Here is a 23,898-nt window from a genome sequence, read left to right as displayed (position 1 = left end):
CGCCAATAGTTGACATATTAACCTTTGTCTATGAAGTTTTTCGCCGATCGGATTTCGCCAAGTTATCATATTAAACTTTGTACTAAAACTTGTCTATGAAGTTTTTCGCCAATCAGATTTCGCCAAGAGTTGACATATTAACCTTTGTCTATGAAGTTTTTCGCCGATCGGATTTCGCCAAGAGTTGACATATTAACCTTTGTCTATGAAGTTTTTCGCCGATCGGATTTCGCCAAGTTATCATATTAAACTTTGTACTAAAACTTGTCTATGAAGTTTTTCGCCAATCGGATTTCGCCAAGAGTTGACATATTAACCTTTGTCTATGAAGTTTTTCCCCGATCGGATTTCGCCAAGTTATCATATTAAACTTTGTACTAAAACTTGTCTATGAAGTTTTTCGCCAATCAGATTTCGCCAAGAGTTAACATATAAACCTTCGTACTAAAAATTGTCTATCAAGTTTTCGTTTTAAATAGGCTGATTTGGAATCATTGGCACAGGGACACAAGTATTACAATGCCTCTCGAGGCATATTGTTCTTACCTCTCGACAAGTCTGAATAAATTTGATTCTGATTAAATCCCATTTACATTTTAATTTCCTATGAACACTGAAATTTCCAGTTACTTTTAATTTTTTTTTTTAATTCATTCAGTACTATTAGAAGTTCAATTATGTAACTGTAGGATCATTTCTCTTCAAACAATTAGTTAAAAGTACAAGCTTAGTCAGTCTGATTGAATGTCCAAATTTTCCCCTTGCTTTTAAATTGGATTCCATCTTCTAAAAAAGGAGAATTTAATTCCCTGTCAAGAAAGTCAAGAGACTAAAATAGAAAGCTTACCTTAAAAGATGTCTCACTAGATTGATTGCTTCTTCTTCTATAAGGCAACTAACGTTGATTTCACTTGATGGGGGAATGCTGGCAACGCCGCTTTTCTTCTCTAAGCTGCATAAACGACTATGGGTATATTGTAGCTTAACACCGGTGTCACCTTGACTCTGAAATATAAAAGGAATGACCCTGGGACAATCCAAAACTTCAGATATAAATAAAATAATACACAGCTCCGAGTTTCAGAGCTGTGTATAAACCATCATGGCAGTATTAAGGCAGTATAAACCGTCATGGCAGTATTAAGGCAGTATAAACCGTCATGGCAGTATTAAGGCAGTATAAACCGTCATACGCTTTACCATGTGTATCCATTTGATTGTTAATGTAATCCGTCTTTATTGCAATGCACAAAAAAAACCAAAATTATGAAAAAATTGGTTATTTGCCACAATGCTAAGAAATTAATATTCCTGAGTTGGGGAAATGATTTACATTTTACTAGAGTTTTTACAAACAAGTTTTTTTCCAAAGGGTTGCTATTTCGAAAGATAAACCAAATCACTGATTAAAAAATCAAAATCCCTGGATAAGCAAAAAATATAAAAATGACAGCATAATCAAGTTGATTTTTATTTGAATTTTCTTCTTAGAACTATAGAATCAATTTCAGCTTTCTCAGAAGGTTTTTCTTTAAAGAACTTCTATTTTCCCTTATGGAGAAAATTTAAAGAAAGGTTTTGCTTTTCAGGTCAAAAGGTTTTGCTTTAAAGAGCTTCTATTTTTTCCTTTTGGAGAAAATTTGGAGAAAGGTTTGGCTTTTCAGCTCAAAAGGTTTTGCTTTAAATAGCTTCTAATTTTCCTTTTAAAGAAAATTCAAGTGCAACTTCTCGGACTTTTGAATCCAAAAAGCACACACGCACGACTAAAAATTTCAGAAATACTCAAAATAGGCAGTGCATTTTTTCACTAGAAAGTGCTACAGGAAAATACACCAAAGACCTAGTAACAAACCTTTAAGTGTGGCAATCCTACACGGATGTTGCGGACAATAACTGGGCTTGCATGGGCGCCAGTAGTGACTTTCATGGGCGCCACTTCTCTGAATTTTTTTTTCAATTTTGCTTTTTTGTTGTCTATTTTTGGTCTTCTAAAAGATGAGAGGCAGGAGAAGGGTAAAAACCCCCTTTCGTACCCCTTTCTTAGGGACTCTCATTATTACTTTGCAAACAAACGAAGAAACAAACAAAAAAAAAACACGAAGGAACCAATTATTCCGCAGTCTTCGAAAAAATTTTGTTTTTGCAAACACAAACTGCAAAAACACAAAAACATAATATAAAAGCATATTACATTGTATGACAAAAGGGAATTTTCAAAATCAAACTGAGGACGGGGGAAACTCGCCGTTTTATCTCTTTTTTAAAAAAAAAGAAAGATATGAAAGTACCAAAAAAGCCATTTTCAGCGAATTTTCAATGAAAATACCAGAAAAAGAATATTTTTCAAACTCTAGGGAAAAGTCAATATTCCCCTGTTCCCCCAATTGACGCCAAAAATCATAAAGACTTGGAGACCCGTCGCTGGGTTAATTTTTGAGTCAAACCCAAAACAGCCTTAACAATGTTCTTTGACTGAAACTTTGTTGACAGTGAAGCCAAGCCAAGCGTTAAATATCAATTGCTGTGGTTTCGTTTTTTCAGCTTTGATTCGAAGCAGAAGTGAATCGAAGGTTTGCCTCCGTGAAGACACCTTTTCCCAAATAGTGACCTTAAATTCAAATACAAAACCGAATACGAATACGTATCTCCACTCCTGTAAGAGCCTAGATTTAATAACAAACAACACATTTTAGAGAAAAACTGAAGTTGCTTTAGAAAAAAAAACAGAAGAGAGAAGCTAATCACAATTTGGCAAGGTTATACTATGTATATACAAAGATCTTTCTTTTTTTCCCATTTTTTTTTTTAAAATTAGCCAGCTTTCTTTTTTCTATTAATTACCTTTTTTACTAAAAATACCATTTCTCATCTATCGCTTGCGATCTCAAAAAGGAGAATACACAAAGATGCCATTGCATAACCATAGTTACTGCCCAAGTATTTTTACAAAAATACTCTTTTTAAACAATGGCTTTCTCGTGATTTTACTCCAGACATTTTCCTTCAACAAGGATACATTTTACTGCACTTTCCAACAAGAACAAAAACAATTCCCTCGTCAACTTCTAAAAGATGATTAGAAAAGAAATTAGGAAATACTCGGGAGAGGAGATGAATTTAGGGCTTCAAAGTTAAAAGGTTTCTCCTTTAAAATATATGTCTAACTATGTTGGATTTTTTTTTTTTTTTTTTTTTTTCACAGAATTATAAAGTGAAAACATTAATGAGGGGTCTTTTACTAACAAATACAAAGATTAATACACACATAAATATGATTTGACATATATATGTGTGTGTGTGTGTGTGGGATATCATTTTCCACAAAAAGGATATGCAGTGAATTGCAGAAGAGTTGAGGTCATAAAGTTTTATTTAATAAATTAATCGAATGACCATATGGATATGAAATGTTTCCCATATGTCAAATGTATAGATTAACGGTTTGATTCAGGCACCAAGCCAGTGTTCATATTGGGGTCTACCGCACTTGATCGCAGGGACTGGAACCGCCTGATTTTAATACCTTCAAGGACAGGATTAGAATTTGGTGAATCCTAATGCTAAAAACGATTTCCACTTTTCAAATATCAACACGTAGCCCTCTTTTTTTCTCTCGGAGAAGACGATTTTTGTGTAAAACTGCTGCTTAAAATCCGTGAGGCATTTGCATAAGAAATAAAACTAAGATCAAAGCCCCCTTCCCCTCCTCAGCCTGAAGTAAATCCCCTACAAATTGGTTTAGTTACGAGACGAATCGTTGAACTGAGGATGAGAATAAGTTTTGCATACAGTGCCTGGCGATTATTGCCATTCCAAAACAAAGTGAATATATGTAAGGTAGTACTAATTATGGACAAATAGGACAATACATGGGTCCATTTTTGAATCTTAGAGGCACAATAGTAATATCGTGTGGACGATGGAATTGCACGTAGCAGAATGGTTTACCCTGCAAAAAAAAAGAAAGAAAAAAAAAAGACGTAGCTTTTTAACAAAAGATGTAGTTCTCATTGTTTTTCTTAGTAGCTGATGGGTGTGTTCATTTCAACTCATTCGTGTAGTCTTGTACTACCATTAAATCATGCGGACTATGAAACGACAGAAATGTGTGTTATAAATAATAAATCCAGAATATTCCTTGTTTTAGAAAAACAAGTTAAGCTCTTTACATCTTAAAGCGATGTATTTACAATGATATCACTAGTTTTGTAAGAGCTGCATAAAACATCGAAATAGTTTGTGGAAGAAGAAGAAAACAAGAGCTAAGAGCTCATATGGCACTTGTGACGAGGCGAGAAGAGCTAAGAGCCAAGAGATCATATGGTATGAGCTCTAACAAAATTCTATGAATCAATAGATTGATTTAAAAAGGCAAATAAGAGGCTTAATGCCGGTCAAGATTTAAAATAAAAGCTCTGAGTCCAAAGTCCTTCTAAATATCAAAATTCATTAAGATCCGATCACCCACTCGCAAGTTATAAATACCTAATTTTTTCTAATTTTTCCTCTCCCTTTTGCCCCCCAGATGGTCGAATCTGGGAAAACGACTTTATCAAGTCAAATTGTGCAGCTCCCTGACACGCCTACCAATTTTCATCGCCCTAGCACGTCCAGAAGCACCGAACTCGCCAAATCACTGAACCCCTCCCCCCAACTCCCCCAAAGAGAGTGAATCCAATACGATTCTGTCAATCACGTATCAAGGACATTTGTTAATTCTATCCACCAAGCTTCATCCCGATTCCTACACTCCAAGTGTTTTTCCAAGATTTCCCCCTCCAAATCCCCACAATGTCAAAAGATCTGGTCGGGATTTGAAATAAGAGCTCTGAGACATGAATTCCTTCTAAAATCAAATTTCATTATGATCCGATCATCTATTCGTAAGATATAAATACTCCAATTTTCATGTTTTCCAAGAATTCCGGTTCCCCCCTCCAACTCCCCCAAATGTCACAGGATCTGGTCGGAATTTGAAATTAGAACTTTAAAGCACAAGATCCTTCTAAATATCAAATTTCATTAAGATCTGGTCACCCTTTCGTAAGTTACAAATACCTCAATTTTCAAAATTACCCCCCCCCCCAATTCCACCAAAGAGAGCAGATCCGGTCCAGTTATGTCAGTCACGTATCTTAGACAGGTTTCTATTCTTCCCATCCAGTTTCATCCTGATCTCACCGCTTTAAGTATTTTCTAAGATTTCCGGTCCCCCCAACTACCCCCCCCAATTACGCTTGATCCGGTTGAGATTTAAAATAAGATATCGGAGTTACGAGGTCCTTCTAAATATGAAGTTTCATGAAGATCCGATCACTCCTTCGTAAGTTAAAAATACGTCATTTTTCTTATTTTTCAGAATTCCCCCCCCCCCCGCAATTGAGCGGATCCGTTCCAATTATGTAAATCACGTATGCAAGACTTCTGCTTATTTTTCCAACCAAGTTTCATCCCAATCCCTCCAATCTAAGCGTTTCCCATCATTTTAGGTCTCCCCACCCCAAACTTCCCCCAATGTCACCAGATCCGGTCAGGATTTAAAATAAGAGCTTTGAGACACGATATCCTTCTAAAAATCAAGTTTCATGGAGATCCAATCACCCGTTCGTAAGTTAAAAATACCTCATTTTTTCTAATTTTTCAGAATTAACCCCCCCCCCCAACTACCCCAAAGAGAGCGGATCCGTTCTGGTTATGTCAATCTTGTATCTAGGACTCGTGTTTTTTTCCCCACCAAGTTTCATCCCGATCCCTCCACTATAAGTGTTTTCCAATTTTTAGGTTTCTCCCTCCCAACCCCCCCCCCCACCCCCCACCCCCCCAATGTCACCAGATCCGGTCGGGTTTAAAATAAGAGCTCTGAGCCACGATATCCTTCTAAATATCAAATTTCATTGAGATCCGATCTCCCGTTCGTAAGTTAAAAATACCTAATTTTTTTCAGAAATACCCTCCCCCCCCAACTACCCAAAAGAGAGCGGATCCGTTCCGTTTATGTCAATCATCTATCTAGGACTTGTGTTTATTTTTCCCACCATGTTTCATCCCGATCCCTCCACTCTAAGTGTTTTCCAAGTTTTAGGTTTTCCCCTCCCAACTCCCCGTCCCCATCACCAGATCCGGTCGGGATTTAAAATAAGAGCTCTAAGACACGATATCCTTCTAAACATCAAATTTCATTGAGATCCGATCACCCGTTCGTAAGTTGAAAATACCTCATTTTTCTAATTTTTAAGAATTACTCCCCCCCCCCCCAACTACCCCAAAGAGAGCAAATCAGTTCCGATTATGTCAATCATGTATCTGGGACTTGCGCTTATTTTTCCCATCAAGTTTCATCCAAATCCCTCTACTCTAAGTGTTTTCCAAGATTTTAGTTTCCCCCCCTCCAACTCCCCCCAATGTCATCAGACCCAGTCGGGATTTAAAATGAGAGCTCTGAGACACAATATCATTCCAAACATCAAATTTCATTAAGATCCAATCACCCGCTCATAAGTTAAAAATACTTCATTTTTTCTATTTTTCCGAATTAACCGGTCCCTACTCCCCCCCCCCCCCAGATGGTCAAATCGGGAAAACGACTATTTCTAATTTAATCTGGTCCGGTCCCTGATATGCTTGCCAAATTTCATCGTCCTAGCTTACCTGGAAGTGCCTAAAGTAGCAAAACCGGGACTTTAGGTTTTCCCCCTCCAACTCCCCCGAATATCGTCAGATCAGGTCGGGATTTAAAATAGGAGCTGTGAGACACAATATCATTCCAAACATCAAATTTCATTAAGATCCAATCACCCGCTGATAAGTTAAAAATACTTCATTTTTTCTATTTTTTGCGAATTAACCGGGCTACTCCCCCCCAGATGGTCAAATCGGGAAAACGACTATTTCTAATTTAATCTGGTCCGGTCCCTGATACTCTTGCAAAATTTCATTGTCCTAGCTTACCTGGAAGTGCCTAAAGTAGCAAAACCGGGACCGACAGACCGACAGAATTGGCGACTGCTATATGTCACTTGGTTAATACCAAGTGCCATAAAAAAAAAACAACGCGTCTAAGCCCAGTGGAAAATTCTATTTTTCGGTTATAATACTTTGTTTCAGTTATTTATCTTACTTTATTTATTCAGTTTTTTATTTTAGTTTATTGTGCTAGTTAGCTAAATAATTTAGTAATTACAAACATTATTTAAAGTTATCATCTAATGGATCACCGATCATCTTGACATAAATAGTTAAACAATTTAAAGATGTATACATATCTGAAAAAAAAACAGTCAACTTCTCAAATATCATTAATGTACAATATTGAATTTTTCACTGGAGATCGACCAAGTCGATAATCAGAGTGAGGCTTTTCTTCTACAAGATTCACGAGAAAAGTGATTACAATGATGACAGTAGTCTCGTAACAATAGTATATTAACGGTCGGAACGTGTCTTGGAAGAAACAAAAGAAAAAATTTGACCAAAGCACTGAGTCAGGGACCGGTTAGAAGACAAGAAAAGAGAAAAAATAACCGAATATATTCGGTTATATTCGGTTATTTTTTAACCGAAAAAATAACCGAATATAGCAATCAAGGTCTATGGTGTTTCTAGGGCTATAATGAAACAAAGGTTAAGAGGGTTAGGTAACGTCTTGCAGATGAATTATGACAGATAACCAAAAATCGTGCTTTTTGACTATCAATTTAAGGCCAAACGAAAAGCAGGTTATTGCCAGACGGGATAGGAAGATTTCATAAGAAAGGGAGTACAGAGATTTAAACCTTTTAAGGAGGGCATAAAGAGTAAGCTTTGAGCAGAATGAGGTGAATGAAGAGCGATTGCAGCTGCGATGGCCCCAGGCCGGTGCTGCAATGAGGTAGAGCACCAGACAGGAGCTCCAACGAAAATTATAATGCTACTAGTCTTGTAAGAAAAGGATAAAACGTCAAAATGTATCTTGGATGAAGCAGAAGAAATAAAAAATCAAAATTTGTTCAAAAAATACATATTTTCAGTATTTTTTCTTAATTTATTTATTTTATTGCTTGTTTTAACTAAGTTTATTTTATTAGTTTGCTAAATATTTTAGTAACTATCTGTATTAGTTTAAACTTATCATTTTAAGTGAAATGAATCACAAGACTCCTTCAAATAAAATTATTTATTTTATTAATTATTTTATTTTATTATTATTAATATAATTATAATATAAATTATTAAAGAAGTAAGTTGCAATGAGTTGCAGCATTTCTTGAAAATAAATACAAAAAGAAACAACAAGAAACCTATAAAAGGACAAGAAAAAAGTTAAAACAACAGGAGAAGATAAACCAGAAGATAAGGAAAAAGATGAAAGAAGAAGAAGAGAACAGAAGATAAAACAAACTATACAATAAAGACTCGAGCATATTTCAAGTGGCAACAAAAAAAAAAAAACAATTAAATTACTCCATGTGACAACCGTAAAGAAAATTTGTATTCAAGACTCAAAAGATCACGATTGAGAAACATGTCTCCGCCAATTCTTAAATTAGCCTTTTTCCAGAAGAGTATCTAACAAATCAGTAAAAGAAGCAATCACCATCAACAAAGCACCGGGACACAAATGACGACCGGGACACAGGGAGTATAAATGACGACCAGGACATAAGTAAAAAAAAATTAAAAACTAATAAAAAAGGTAAAAACTACAAAAAAAAGAAAAAAAACTAAAAACTAATAAAAAAAATTTTCTTGTTACATTCAATCCATTCGATTTTATTATTAAATGAAGTAAAAAATTAGCTAAAATGCTAATGGTCCTCAAATTACATAAGAATTAAAATTACATTTGCAGTATTTGGGGGCAAATCCCTACAATACACACAAATTAGGACAATAAAAGAAAAAGAATAACAAAGGTAAAAATAACACAAACTGATTTTAAAAATAGTTCTATAGATTTAGCTCTTCAACTTACTTTTGAAGTATAATTTTATAAAATGGAGCAGAGACAAACATATCAGGCCTCAAAAAAATCTGACATTATACATCATACTTTGTAAAATCAATTATCGTTATGAACTTTTCTCGTTCTACCACTGAAAATAAGGAACCTAGGTGATGACCTCCTCCTCTTTCCAGCTCAATATCTGAATGTGCCTAACTGGGAATATGATACTGAAAACAATTAGAGTGGAAACTAGGGCCTATTTTCTCTCATGAAAAATGTGCCAAAAATACTCTGATGTAGAATCCTATTTCCAACGAAATCTTATTGGTCAGCTGTAACATCATTTGGAAAGCGAAAAAAGGACATTATTAAAAAAGGATTGCCTAATATCTATCAATGCTGTCGCTCGTAAGGAGACACTCGCTCAATGATTTGCCAAAATAAAAATTAATACAGGAAGATATCCCGGACGTCTAGGGGGCACCAAGATTAACTTTCATAAGAAAAACAAATATATATATAAATATATATATATATATATATATATATATATATATATATATATATATATATATATATATCTATATATATAAAAATAAGTTGTCTGTCTGTGTGTCTGTCTGTGGATCAGGTGACGTCATGTTTCTGTGTCGACTGACGTCATGAAATTAGTTGTCGTCATTTTTGCTATGACGGTGACGTCATTAAAGATATTTAAGACATATATGTTCACGTAGAAATCTATTAATGTTTAAGTTTAAAATGACTGATGAACTTACAATGACAAAAGCCGATGAAGATGCTCAAAGAGTCTTTGCCCAAAAACTTGCTGCTGATAGAGAAAGTCAGAAAAGAAAGCGTGCCGAGGAATCAAAAGAACAGCAAGGAAACAGGCTTGAGGCTAAAGAACGCAAAACCGCTCAGTTAGATGAAGATCTACCTGGACAGCGAGAGTCCAAACATATCAAAACTGAAAATGATAGCGATGATGATTGGGTTTGGGATTTTGACTTGGATAAGGTCATCAATGCCTACCAGATTTTAGTTAAAAAAAACAAAGGTTCGGCGATATGTATTTCATAGTGAAGCTGAAAAATAAAGAAGAAAAAGAAAACTGAAAAAAGAAAAAATGTAAAAAACTAAAAAATACTAAAAAGAAAAAACACTCAAAGAGAAATTACAGACCGGGACACAAATGACGACCGGGACACAGGGAATATAAATGACGACCAGGACACAGGTATTTAAGAATATCGTTCAAAGACAAATTTTTAATTGTAAGAAGACCGTTGAAAGAGAAATTTCTAATTGTAAAATGACTGAAGAACCTACAATGGCAACACCCGAGGAAGCTGCTCAAAACGAATATATTCAAGCCGAAGTAGCTGAGTTGGTAAAGCGTTATGTTTCAGGTTCTAGGTCCGAGAGGCTCCAGGTTTGAACCTTGGCTTTAGCATTAATACAAAAGAAGAAAAAAACTAAAAAAGGTAAAAACTACAAAAAAACTAAAAAGAAAATATATATATATATATATTTATATATATCTATATATATAAAAATAAGTTGTCTGTCTGTGGATCTGTCAGGTGACGTCATGTTTCTGTGTCGACTGACGTCATGTTTTCGACTGACGAAATTACAGACCGGGACATCGGGACACAAATGACGACCGGGACACCGACACATAGGGAATATAAATGACGACCGAGACACAAGGAATGTTCGATTAGCAATCACCATCAACAAAGCACCGGGACACAAATGACGACCGGGACACAGGGAGTATAAATGACGACCAGGACATAAGTAAAAAAAAAATTAAAAACTAATAAAAAAGGTAAAACCCACAAAAAAAAGAAAAAAACTAAAAACTAATAAAAAACTAAAAAAGCTAAAAAGCTAAAAAAAAAATGATAAAGGAAAAAAAATAAAAAATAAAGGAGAAAAACAAAACTAAAAAAAAGAAAAAAAAACTAAAAAAAGGTAAAAAACTAAAACCTAAAAACAGACCAATTCAAAAACGAATGTATATACAGACCGGGACACAAATGACGACCGGGACACCGGGACATGACGACCGGGACACAGGGACACAACTACAACAGGGACGCCGGGGGGCTCAGGGGGGTATATAAATGACGATGGCGACACAGGGAATCGTCGATTAGCAATCATCATCAACAAAGCTCAAGGGCAATCATTAGAATCATGAGGTATAGATCTGAATAAGGATTGTTTTCCCATGGACCATTATATGTTGCATGTTCAAGAGTCGTTAAACCTGACATTCTATTTATATGCACAGACAATGGGACAGCAAAGAATGTTGTATATTCGCAAGTTTTACGTAGTTAAAAACATATATATATATATATATATATATATATATATATATATATATATATATATATATATATATATATATATATATATATATATATATATATATATATATATATATAGTATATATATATATATATATATATATAGTATATATATATACATATATATAAGTATATATATATATATATATATATATATATATATATATATATATATATATATATATATATATATATATATATATATATATATATATATATATATATATATATATATGACAGGTGGGACATAGGGACACAACTACAATGGCGCGTAACTAATATGGCGCGTAACGACTTACGCGCGCGGGGGGGCTTGGGGGGGCGCGCATATATATATATATATATATATATATATATATATATATATATATATATATATATATATATATATATATATATATATATATATATATATATATATATACCACGAGCTGTTTGATATATATATATATATATATATATATATATATATATATATATATATATATATATACTAGCAAGTTGGTGGGGCGCTTCGCGCCCCCCCAAGCCCCCCCGCGCGCGTAAGTCGTTACGCGCCATATTAGTTACGCGCCATTGTAGTTGTGTCCCTGTGTCCCACCTGTGAATATAGATAGATTGTCAGGTTTACCGACCCTCGAACATGCAACGTACAACTGTCCATGGGAAAAACAATCAGTATTAAGATCTATACCACATTTTTCTAATGATTGACCTTGAGCTTTGTTAATGGTGATTGCAAATGCTAATCGAATTGGGAATTGCAATCTTTTAAATTGAAAAGGCAGATCGGTTGGAATCATGGGAATGCGAGGAATAAGAACAGCCTCACCCTCAAAAGGCCCTGTCAAGATTGTGGCCTCTATTAGGTTTTCTATTGTTTTTTTTACGGCAAGTCGCATGCCATTGCAAAGCTTTGGTGGGTTGATATTTCTTAAAAGTATTATTAGTACGCCTATTTTTAGTTGTAGCACGTGTGGTGGAAACCCTGAAAGATCTATGGAATTTAAAAATTCAGATGGATAATTAACCGCTTCATTTGGTTCGAAAACTGTGTCGACTGACTTGTAAAGGACTGCCTGGTCTCGAATCTTGGTCAAAACAATATTGTTGATTTCGTGGACGTCTATATTTTTGGGTGCGAGAATCGCTCTTTCACTTAGCCATTTATTATTTTTATAATTGTTTAGAATATTCGGAAATACTTTTTCAATCAATTCATTTTTGGACGTCACTAAATTAGAGAAATCAGCAGGTAGTTGTATACGTCCTGAAATTGAGTCTACTGGGAGCTTTCCGTTTCCAATTGCCAGCAATTGATCTGAAAATGTTTGACCAGAGTCATCGTTTTGCAATCGGACACGCATATTTGTAGTTAATTTTAATATTTTTACGTGTGCCCATAAATTAGAATTTTTCAGGCAAGCATTCATTTCGTCTGCAGGAGCTGATCTAGGTATTATAGGTAATGTTTGCCTGAAATCTCCCGCAAGCAATATTAATGTTCTGCCAAAGGGTTTCGACTTCCCTCTCAAATCTTCCAAGCATTGATCCAGAGCCTCGAGCGATTTTTTGTGTGCCATTGTGCACTCATCCCAAATAATAAGTTTGCATTGCTGCAATACTTTACCCATCCCAGATGATTTGGAAATATTGCACGTGGGAGTTTCTGTAGAATGCAAATTCAGAGGCAATTTCAAAGCGGAATGAGCAGTTCTTCCACCAGGCAGCAATGTTGCGGCTATTCCGGACGACGCAATTGCCAACGCTATATCATTTTTTGATCAAATTGATGCCAGAATAGGAATAATAATGCATTGCACTGCATTTCTTATTCATTTCTTTGTTAGTGGCTGGATTCATCAATTTAATATTAAAGTGATAGCCGTCGGCTCCATCCCAAAAAATGATAGGATATTGTAGGGCATCGTAGCATCGATGAGTTTCAGCAATTCTTAACAACTGAGCGTTTCGCTTATGAAGAATAATATCTCGAGGTAAAAACTGATCACCGACCATAACGATTGCCACTTCGTCGATAGTTGGAGCATTGTATCTACGCACATGTTGGCCAGGAGGCGTTTTGTCAGCGGAAATAACAATTTTATGCGTATCAGTAGGCATCAAATCGATGGGTGTTTTGAACAGACGCACTAAATTATTATTTTCGTGGAAAAGATGTTGCAATTGGGAAACGATTGTCCTTTCAACGTTGGGAGAAATTTCACAACGTGCATTCAATTCAGAATTTCTATTACTGATGAAGTACAATTGTAAAAATCTATGATTCTCGCCTGAGAATGGTAGAAGGGACCCTGCTCTATGATAAATTTGCCCTTTTACTTTGAAAGTAGACATAAATTGATCTGGATTTTCGATTTGGGCTCCAAACGACGTCATTTGGAAACATGAGTTGTATTTTCTGATTTTTGACAAAAAACGCTTAGATTCTGACGTAGTTCCAGTAAGGAAAGTCTTCAATGGCTCTGGTGGTGCAGCCAATAGAGGAAGTTTAACTTTTCCTGAGGAGCAACACATTCCCATTGTTTCACCATTGAATTTCAAGGCCTTGCAATAGGGACAAATTTTAGACATTGTCCCGATTTGAACACATCTACTCAAGCTATAATCATCGACTGGGCTGTACCTGAATGCCAGGCGATAACTTTCAGGTTGCCCTGATTCCTCGGCGCGCTTTCTTTTCTTACTTTCTCTATCAGCAGCAAGCCTGATTTCTTGCTGTTCTTGTGATTCCTCGGCACGCTTTCTTTTCTTACTTTCTCTATCAGCAGCAAGCCTGATTTCTTGCTGTTCTTGTGATTCCTCGGCACGCCTTCTTTTTTCACTTTCTCTTTTAGCAGCAAGTCTGCTTTCGCGTTGCTCTGGTAGTTCCTCGGCACGCTTTCTGTTCTTTCTTTCTCTATCAGCCTTAAGCCTGTTTCCTTGCTGTTCTTTTGATTCCTCGGCACGCTTTCTGTTCTTTCTCTCTCTATCAGCCTCAAGCCTGTTTCCTTGCTGTTCTTTTGATTCCTCGGCACGCTATCTTTTCTGACTTTCTCTATCAGCAGCAAGTTTTTTGGCACAGACTCTTTGAGCATCTTCATCGGCTTTTGCCATTGTAAGTTCATCAGTCATTTTAAACTTAAACATTAATAGATTTCTACGTGAACATATATGTCTTAAATATCTTTAATGACGTCACCGTCATAGCAAAAATGACGACAACTAACTTCATGATTAAATATCTTTAATGACGTCACCGTCAAAGCAAAAATGACGACAACTAATTTCATGACGTCAGCCGACACAGAAACATGACGTCACCTGATCCACAGATCCACAGACAGACAACTTATTTTTATATATATAGATATATATTATATCTATCTATATATATATAAATAAGTTGTCTGTCTGTGGATCTGTTAATCAGGTGACGTCATGTTTCTGTGTCGGCTGACGTCATGAAATAAGTAAGAAAAGAAAGCGTTCCGAGGAATCACAAGAACAGCAAGAAAACAGGCTTGCGGCTAAAGAACGCAAAGCCGCGCATTTAGATGAAAATCCACCTGGACAGCGAGAGTCAAAACATATCAAAACTGAAAATGATAGCGATGATGATTGGGTTTGGGATTTTGACTTGGATAAGGTCATCAATGCCTACCAGATTCAAGTTAAAAAAACAAAGGTTCGTCGATATGTACTTCATAGTGACGCTGAAAAATAAAGAAGAAAAAGAAAACTGAAAAAAGAAAAAAGGTAAAAAACAAAGCTAAAAAAAAAAACTAAAAAGAAAAAACACTCAAAGAGAAATTACAGACCGAGACACAAATGACGACCGAGACAGAGGGAATATAAGTGACGACCGGGAACCTCAAAGAGAAATTACAGACTGGGACACCCGGACACAAATCACGACCGGGACACAGGGAATATAAATGACGACCGGGACACAGGGACAAAACTACAACTGGGACGCCGGGGGCACAGGCGGGATATATAAATGACGACCGGGACACAGGGATTGTTCGAATAGAAATTACAGACCGGGACACCGGGACACAAATGACGACCGGGACACCGGGACACAGGGAATATAAATGACGACCGGGACACTCAAAGAGAAATTACAAACTGGGACACCGGGACACAAATGACGACCGGGACACAGGGAATATAAATGACGACCGGGACACAGGGACACATCATTAGAATAATGAGGTATAGATCTGAATACGGATTGTTTTTCCCATGGACAATTATATGTTGCATGTTCAAGAGTCAGTAAACCTGACAATCTATTTATAAAAAACAAAGGTTCGTCGATATGTACTTCATAGTGACGCTGAAAAATAAAGAAGAAAAAGAAAACTGAAAAAAGAAATAAGGTAAAAAACTAAAAAAAAAACTAAAAAGAAAAAACACACAAAGAGAAATTACAGACCGGGACACAAATGACGACCGAGACAGAGGGAATATAAGTGACGACCGGGAACCTCAAAGAGAAATTACAGACTGGGACACCCGGACACAAATCACGACCGGGACACAGGGAATATAAATGACGACCGGGACACAGGGACACAACTACAACGGGGACGCCGGGGGCACAGGCGGGATATATAAATGACGACCGGGACACAGGGATTGTTCGAATAGAAATTACAGACCGGGACACCGGGACACAAATGACGACCGGGACACCGGGACACAGGGAATATAAATGACGACCGGGACACTCAAAGAGAAATTACAAATTGGGACACCGGGACACAAATGACGACCGGGACACAGGGAATATAAATGACGACCGGGACACATCATTAGAATAATGATGTATAGATCTGATTACGGATTGTTTTTCCCATGGACAATTATATGTTGCATGTTCAAGAGTCAGTAAACCTGACAATCTATTTATATGCACAGACAATGGGACAGCGAAGAATGTTGTATATTCGCATGTTTTACGTAGTTAAAAACATATATTTATATCTATCTCTATTCACAGGTGGGACAAAGGGACACAACTACAATGGCGCGTAACTAATATGGCACGTAACGACTTACGCGCGCGGGGGGGCTTGGGGGGGCGCGAAGCGCCCCACCAACTAGGTGTTGGGGTGGCGCAAAGCGCCACCCCAACAGCTAGTATATCTATATATATATAAAATAAGTTGTCTGTGTGTGTGTCGAGTGACGTCATGTTTGTGTGTCGACTGACGTCATGTTTGTCAACTGACGTCATTATAAGAATTGAGCTGTATGCGTCATGAAGTTGTTTGTCGACTGACGTCATGTTTGTCAACTGATGAAATTACATACCGGGACACAAATGACGACCGGGACAAGGGGAATATAAATGACGACCGGGAGCCTCAAAGAGAGATTACAGACTGGGACACCCAGACACAAATCCCGACCGGGACAAAGGGACACAACTACAACGGGGACGCCGGGGGCAGAGGCGGGATATATAAATGACGACCAGGACACAGGGATTGTTCGAATAGAAATTACAGACCGGGACACAAATGACGACCGGGACACCGGGAATATAAATGACGACCGGGACACTCAAAGAGAAATTACAAACTGGGATACCAGGACACAAATGACGACCGGGACACAGGGAATATAAATGACCACCGGGACACAGGGACACATCATTAGAATAATGAGGTATAGATCTGAATACGGATGTTTTTCCCATGGACAATTATATTTGTGCATGTTCAAGAGACGGTAAACCTGACAATCTATTTATATGCACAGACACTAGGACAGCGAAGAATGTTGTATATTCGCATGTTTTACGAAGTTAAAAACATATATATATATAGGTCTATCTCTATTCACAGGTGGGACACAGGGACACAACTACAATGGCGCGTAACGACTTACGCACGCGGAGGGGCTTGGGGGGTGGCTGGTGGGGGGTGCGAAGCGCCCTACCAACTAGGTGTTGGAGTGGCGCGATGCGCCACCCCAACAGCTAGTATATATATAAAAATAAGTTGTCTGGGTGTGTGTGTCGAGTGACGTCATGTTTGTGTGTCGACTGACGTCATGTTTGTCGACTGACGTGATTATAAGGATTGAACTGTATGCGTCATGAAGTTGTTTGTCGACTGACGTCATCAACAAAGCACCGGGACACAAATGACGACCAGGACACAGGGAATATAAATGACGACCAGGACACTCAAAGAGAAATTACAGACCGGGACACCGGAACACAAATGACGACCGGGACACCAGGATACAGGGAATATAAATGACGACCGCGACACTCAAAGAGAAATTACAGACTGGGACACCAGGACACAAATAACGACCGGGACACAGGGAAACAACAACAACGGGGACGCCGGGGGGCACAGGGGGATATATAAATGACGACGGGGACACAGGGAATGTTCGATTAGCAATCACCATCAACAAAGCTCAAGGGCAATCATTAGAATAATGAGGTATAGATCTGAATACAGATTGTTTTTCCCATGGACAATTATATGTTGCATGTTCTAGAGTCTGTAAACCTGACAATCTATTTAAATGCACAGACAATGGGACAGCCAAGAATGTTGTATATTCGCAAGTTTTACGTAGTTAAAAAAATATATATATATATCTATCTATATTCACAGGTGGGACACAGGGACACAACTACAATGGCACGTAACTGATATGGCGCGTAACGACTTACGCGCGGGGGGGGGAAAGGCTTGGGGGGTGGGCACTACCCCAACAGCTATTGTATATATATATATATATATATATATATATATATATATATATATATATATATATATATATATATATATATATATATATATATATATATATATATATATATATATATATATATATATATATATATATATATATATATATATATATATATATATATATATATATATATATATATATATATATATATATATATATACTAGCTGTTGGGGTGGCGCTTCGAGCCATTCCAACACCTAGTTGGTGGGGCGCTTCGCGCCCCCCCAAGCCCCCCCGCGCGCGTATGTCGTTACGCGCCATATTAGTTACGCGCCATTGTAGTTGTGTCCCTGTGTCCCACCTGTGAATATAGATAGATTTATATATGTGTTTCAAACTACGTAAAAATTGCGAATATACAAGATTTTTGGCTTTCCCACTACTGGGAGCTTTCCGTTTCCAATTGCCAGCAATTGATCTGAAAATGTTTGACCAGAGTCATCGTTTTGCAATCGGACACGAATATTTGTAGTTAATTTTAATATTTTTACGTGTGCCCATAAATTAGAATTTTTCAGGCAAGCATTCATTTCGTCTGCAGGAGTTAAACTACGTAAAAATTGCGAATATACAACATTCTTGGCTTTCCCATTGTCTGTGCATATACAAAGCCGTATGTACTAATAATGACGTCATATGCAAACGCTCTTTTTACAAACAAACAAACATGCATACACACAACTCGTTTTTATATAGATAGATAGATAGATAGATACAATACAAATTAACTGCGTAAAACTTGCGAATATACAACATTCTTTGCTGTCCAATTGTCGCAGCATATAAATAGATTGTCAGGTTTACCGACCCTCGAACATGCAATGTACAATTGTCCATGGGAAAAACAATCAGTATTAAGATCTAAACCACATTTTTCTAATGATTGACCTTGAGCTTTGTTAATGGTGATTGCAAATGCTAATCGAATTGGGAATTGCAATCTTTTAAATTGAAAAGGCAGATCCGTTGGAATCATGGGAATGCGAGGAATAAGAACAGCCTCACCCTCAAAAGGCCCAGTCAAGATTGTGGCCTCTATTAGGTTTTCCATTGTTTTTTTTACGGCAAGTCGCGTGCCATTGCAAAGCTTTGGTGGGTTGATATTTCTTAAAAGTATTATTGGTACGCCTATTTTTAGTTGTAGCACGTGTGGTGGAAACCCTGAAAGATCTATGGAATTTAAAAATTCAGATGGATAATTAACCGCTTCATTTGGTTCCAAAACTGTGTTGACTGACTTGTAAAGGACTGCCTGGTCTCGAATCTTGGTCAAAACAATATTGTTGATTTCGTGGACGTCTATATTTTTGGGTGCGAGAATCGCTCTTTCACTTAGCCATTTATTATTTTTATAATTTTTTAGAATATTCGGAAATACTTTTTCAATCAATTCATTTTTGAACTTCACTAAATTACAGAAATCAGCAGGTAGTTGTATACGTCCTGAAATTGAGTCTATCGTATCATAAATGTCTTTTTGTTCCGACGTTAACTTGGAAATGTTATTTTGTACATACGACAATAGATCACTCGTACTGTAACTTTGTTCACGATCCAATTCTACACATGTCGAAACAGCAGCGATACGGTTAGGTGAAGGCATTCCCAAATCCTGAAGAGGTTTGTTTGCCATACGTACGCACAAATCTTCTATAATAACTAAAGTGAAGTTATAAAATTCTGATATAAATTTGATTGCCTTTACGGAGTTACAGTATTCAACGTTTATGTGTGCATTAAATGTTTTTGATAATAATGGGGAATATGGAACAACCCACTGGTTATCTACTTTGATGGTGGTACCGTTGCCATTGTAGGTTCTTCAGTCATTTTACAATTAGAAATTTCTCTTTCAATGGTCTTCTTACAATTAAAAATTTTTCTTTGAACGATATTCTTAAATACCTTTGTCCTGGTCGTCATTTATATTCCCTGTGTCCCAGTCGTCATTTGTGTCCCGGTATCCCAGTCTGTAATTTCTCTTTGAGTGTCCCGGTCGTTATTTATATTCCCTCTGTCCTGGTCGTCATTTGTGTCCTGGTCTGTAATTTCTCTTTGAGTGTTTTTTCTTTTTAGTATGTTTTAGTCTTTTACATTTTTTCTTTTTTCAGTTTTCGTTTTCTTCTTTATTTTTTAGCTTCACTATGAAATACATATCGCCGAACCTTTGTTTTTTTAACTAAAATCTGGTAGGCATTGATGACCTTATCCAAGTCAAAATCCCAAACCCAATCATCATCGCTATCATTTTCAGTTTTGATATGTTTTGACTCTCACTGTCCAGGTGGATCTTCATCTAACTGCGCGGTTTTGCGTTCTTTAGCCTCAAGCCTGTTTCCTTGCTGTTCTTTTGATTCCTCGGCACGCTTTCTTTTCTGACTTTCTCTATCAGCAGCAAGTTTTTTGGCATAGACTCTTTGCGCTTCTTCATCGGCTTTTGCCATTGTAAGTTCATCAGTCATTTTAAACTTAAACATTAATAGATTTCTACGTGAACATATATGTCTTAAATATCTTTAATGACGTCACCGTCATAGCAAAAATGACGACAACTAACTTCATGACGTCAGTCGACACAGAAACATGACGTCACCTGATCCACAGACAGACAGACAGACAACTTATTTTTATATATATAGATAGATATATATATATATACATATATATATATATATCTATATATATAAAAATAAGTTGTCTGTCTGTCTGTGGATCTGTGGATCAGGTGACGTCATGTTTCGGCTGACGTCATGAAATTAGTTGCCGTCATTTTTGTTATGACGATGCTTAGTATATTGTAAAACACATTAATTTGGTTAATAATATACCATTTAAAACACCAAAATGAACATGCTGGAGTAGTCACTCGGTGAGAGAGGGTGTCAGAACGGAGAATGAAGGTCCTAGGTTCAAATCCTGGTTAGGCTAAAAAAGGTAAATAACTAAAAACTAAAAAAAAACTGAAAAAACTAAAAAAAGGCAAAAACTACAAAAAAAACTAAAAACTAATAAAAAATAAAAAAGCCGAAAAACTTAAAAAACTAAAGAAACTAAAAAAAGGAAAAAACTTAAAAAACTAAAAACTAAAAAAAAACTAAAAAAAAGGAAAAATGAAAAATAGAAGAGAAAAAGAATACTAATAAAATTAAAAATAAAAATAAAAAAAATAAAAAAGATAAAAAGCTAAAAAAAGGTAAAAACCAATAGAAAACTAAAAAGAAAAAAAGGTAAAAAACTAAAAAAAAAAATTCATCTAAAAAACTAAAAAAAACTAAAAAACGTAAAAACTAAAAGAACTAAAAAAGTAAAAAAAAAACTAAAAAAAGGAAAAAACTGAAAAATAAGCGGGATATAAAACAGGGGGATATAAATGACGACCGGGACACCGGGACATAAGGAATATAAATGAATCAGAAAATACAACTCATGTTTCCAAATGACGTCGTTTGGAGCCCAAATTGAAAATCCAGATCAATTTATGTCTACTTTCAAAGTAAAAGGGCAAATTTATCATAGAGCAGGGTCTCTTCTACCATTCTCAGGCGAGAATCATAAATTTTTACAATTGTACTTCATCAGTGATAGAAATTCTGAATTGAATGCACGTTGCGAAATTTCTCCCAACATTGAAAGGACAATCGTTTCCCAATTACAACATCTTTTCCACGAAAATAATAATTTAGTGCGTCTGTTCAAAACAGCCATCGATTTGATGCCTACTTATACGCATAAAATTGTTATTTCCGCTGACAAAACGCCTCCTGGCCAACATGTGCGTAGATACAATGCTCCAACTATCGACGAAGTGGCCATCGTTATGGTCGGTGATCAGTTTTACCTCGAGATATTATTCTCAGGGTTTCCACCACACGTGCTACAACTAAAAATAGGCCTACCAATAATACTTTTAAGAAATATAAACCCACCAAAGCTTTGCTATGGCACTCGACCTGCCGTAAAAAAAAAAATGGAAAACCTAATAGAGGCCACAATCTTGACAGGGCCTTTTGAGGGTGAGGCTGTTCTTATTCCTCGCATTCCCAAGATTCCAACGGATCTGCCTTTTCAATTTAAAAGATTGCAATTCCCAATTCGATTAGCATTTGCAATCACCATTAACAAAGCTCAAGGTCAATCATTAGAAAAATGTGGTATAGATCTTAATACTGATTGTTTTTCCCATTGACAATTGTACGTTGCATGTTCGAGGGTCGGTAAACCTGACAATCTATTTATATGCAGCGACAATTGGACAGCGAAGAATGTTGTATATTCGCAAGTTTTACGCAGTTAATTTGTATTTTATCTATCTATCTATCTATCTATCTATATAAAAACGAGTTGTATGTATGCATGTTTGTTTGTTTGTAAAAAGAGCGTTTGCATATGATGTCATTATTAGTACATACGGCTTTGTATATGCAGAGACAATGGGAAAGCCAAGAATGTTGTATATTCGCAATTTTTACGTAGTTTAACTCATGCAGACGAAATGAATGCTTGCCTAAAAAATTCTAATTTATAGGCACACGTAAAAATATTAAAATTAACTACAAATATGCGTGTCCGATTGCAAAACGATGACTCTGGTCAAACAGTAGACTCAATTTCAGGACGTATACAACTACCTGCTGATTTCTGTAATTTAGTGACGTCCAAAAATGAATTGATTGAAAAAGTATTTCCGAATATTCTAAAAAATTATAAAAATAATAAATGGCTAAGTGAAAGAGCGATTCTCGCACCCAAAAATATAGACGTCCCCGAAATCAACAATATTGTTTTGAACAAGATTCGAGACCAGGCAGTCCTTTACAAGTCAGTCGACACAGTTTTGGAACCAAATGAAGCGGTTAATTATCCATCTGAATTTTTAAATTCCATAGATCCTTCAGGGTTTCCACCACACGTGCTACAACTAAAAATAGGCGTACCAATAATACTTTTAAGAAATATCAACCCACCAAAGCTTTGCAATGGCACGCGACTTGCCGTAAAAAAAAAACAATGGAAAACCTAATAGAGGCCACAATCTTGACAGGGCCTTATGAGGGTGAGGCTGTTCTTATTCCTCGCATTCCCATGATTCCAACGGATCTGCTTTTTCAATTTAAAAGATTGCAATTCCCAATTCGATTAGTATTTGCAATCACCATTAACAAAGCTCAAGGTCAATCATTAGAAAAATGTGGTATAGATCTTAATCCTGATTGTTTTTCCCATGGAAAATTGTACGTTGCATGTTCGAGGGTCGGTAAACCTGACAATGTATTTATATGCAGCGACAATTGGACAGCGAAGAATATTGTTTATTCGCAAGTTTTACGCAGTTAATTTGTATTGTATCTATCTATATAAAAACGAGTTATGTGGATGCATGTTTGTTTGTTTGTAAAAAGAGCGTTTGTATATGACGTCATTATTAGTACATACGGCTTTGCATATGCACAGACAATGGGAAAGCCAAGAATGTTGTTTATTCGCAATTTTTGCGTAGTTTGAAACACATATATAAATCTATCTATATTCACAGGTGGGACACAGGGACACAACTACAATGGCGCATAACTAATATGGCGCGTAACGACTTACGCGCGCGGGGGACGACTTACGAAGCGCCACCCCAACAGCTAGTATATATATATATATATATATATATATATATATATATATATATATATATATATATATATATATCTATATATATAAAAATAAGTTGTCTGTGGATGGATGGATGGATGTGTCAGGTGACGTCACCTGAAAAAACTGGATCAGGTGACGTCAAAACTGAAAAAACTA

General features: G+C 36.3%; 1 protein-coding gene across 2 annotated transcripts in view; it reads right to left on the bottom strand.

Annotated features, from left to right (window-relative positions):
• Positions 1-23,898, bottom strand: part of LOC136039267 (probable arginine--tRNA ligase, mitochondrial) — a 93,382-nt gene that overhangs the window by 11,542 nt on the left and 57,942 nt on the right. For both annotated transcript variants that reach the window (XM_065722845.1, XM_065722844.1), the window contains exon 5: positions 848-1,005. In XM_065722845.1, coding sequence (XP_065578917.1) covers positions 848-1,005 — 158 coding nt within the window. The remainder of the gene's footprint in view (positions 1-847; positions 1,006-23,898) is intronic.

This window comes from Artemia franciscana, chromosome 19 (assembly GCF_032884065.1).
Source record: "Artemia franciscana chromosome 19, ASM3288406v1, whole genome shotgun sequence".
Lineage (NCBI taxonomy): Eukaryota > Metazoa > Arthropoda > Branchiopoda > Anostraca > Artemiidae > Artemia > Artemia franciscana.
Note: the sequence above shows the minus strand (reverse complement) of the source record. Positions and strands in the feature narration are given on the sequence as shown.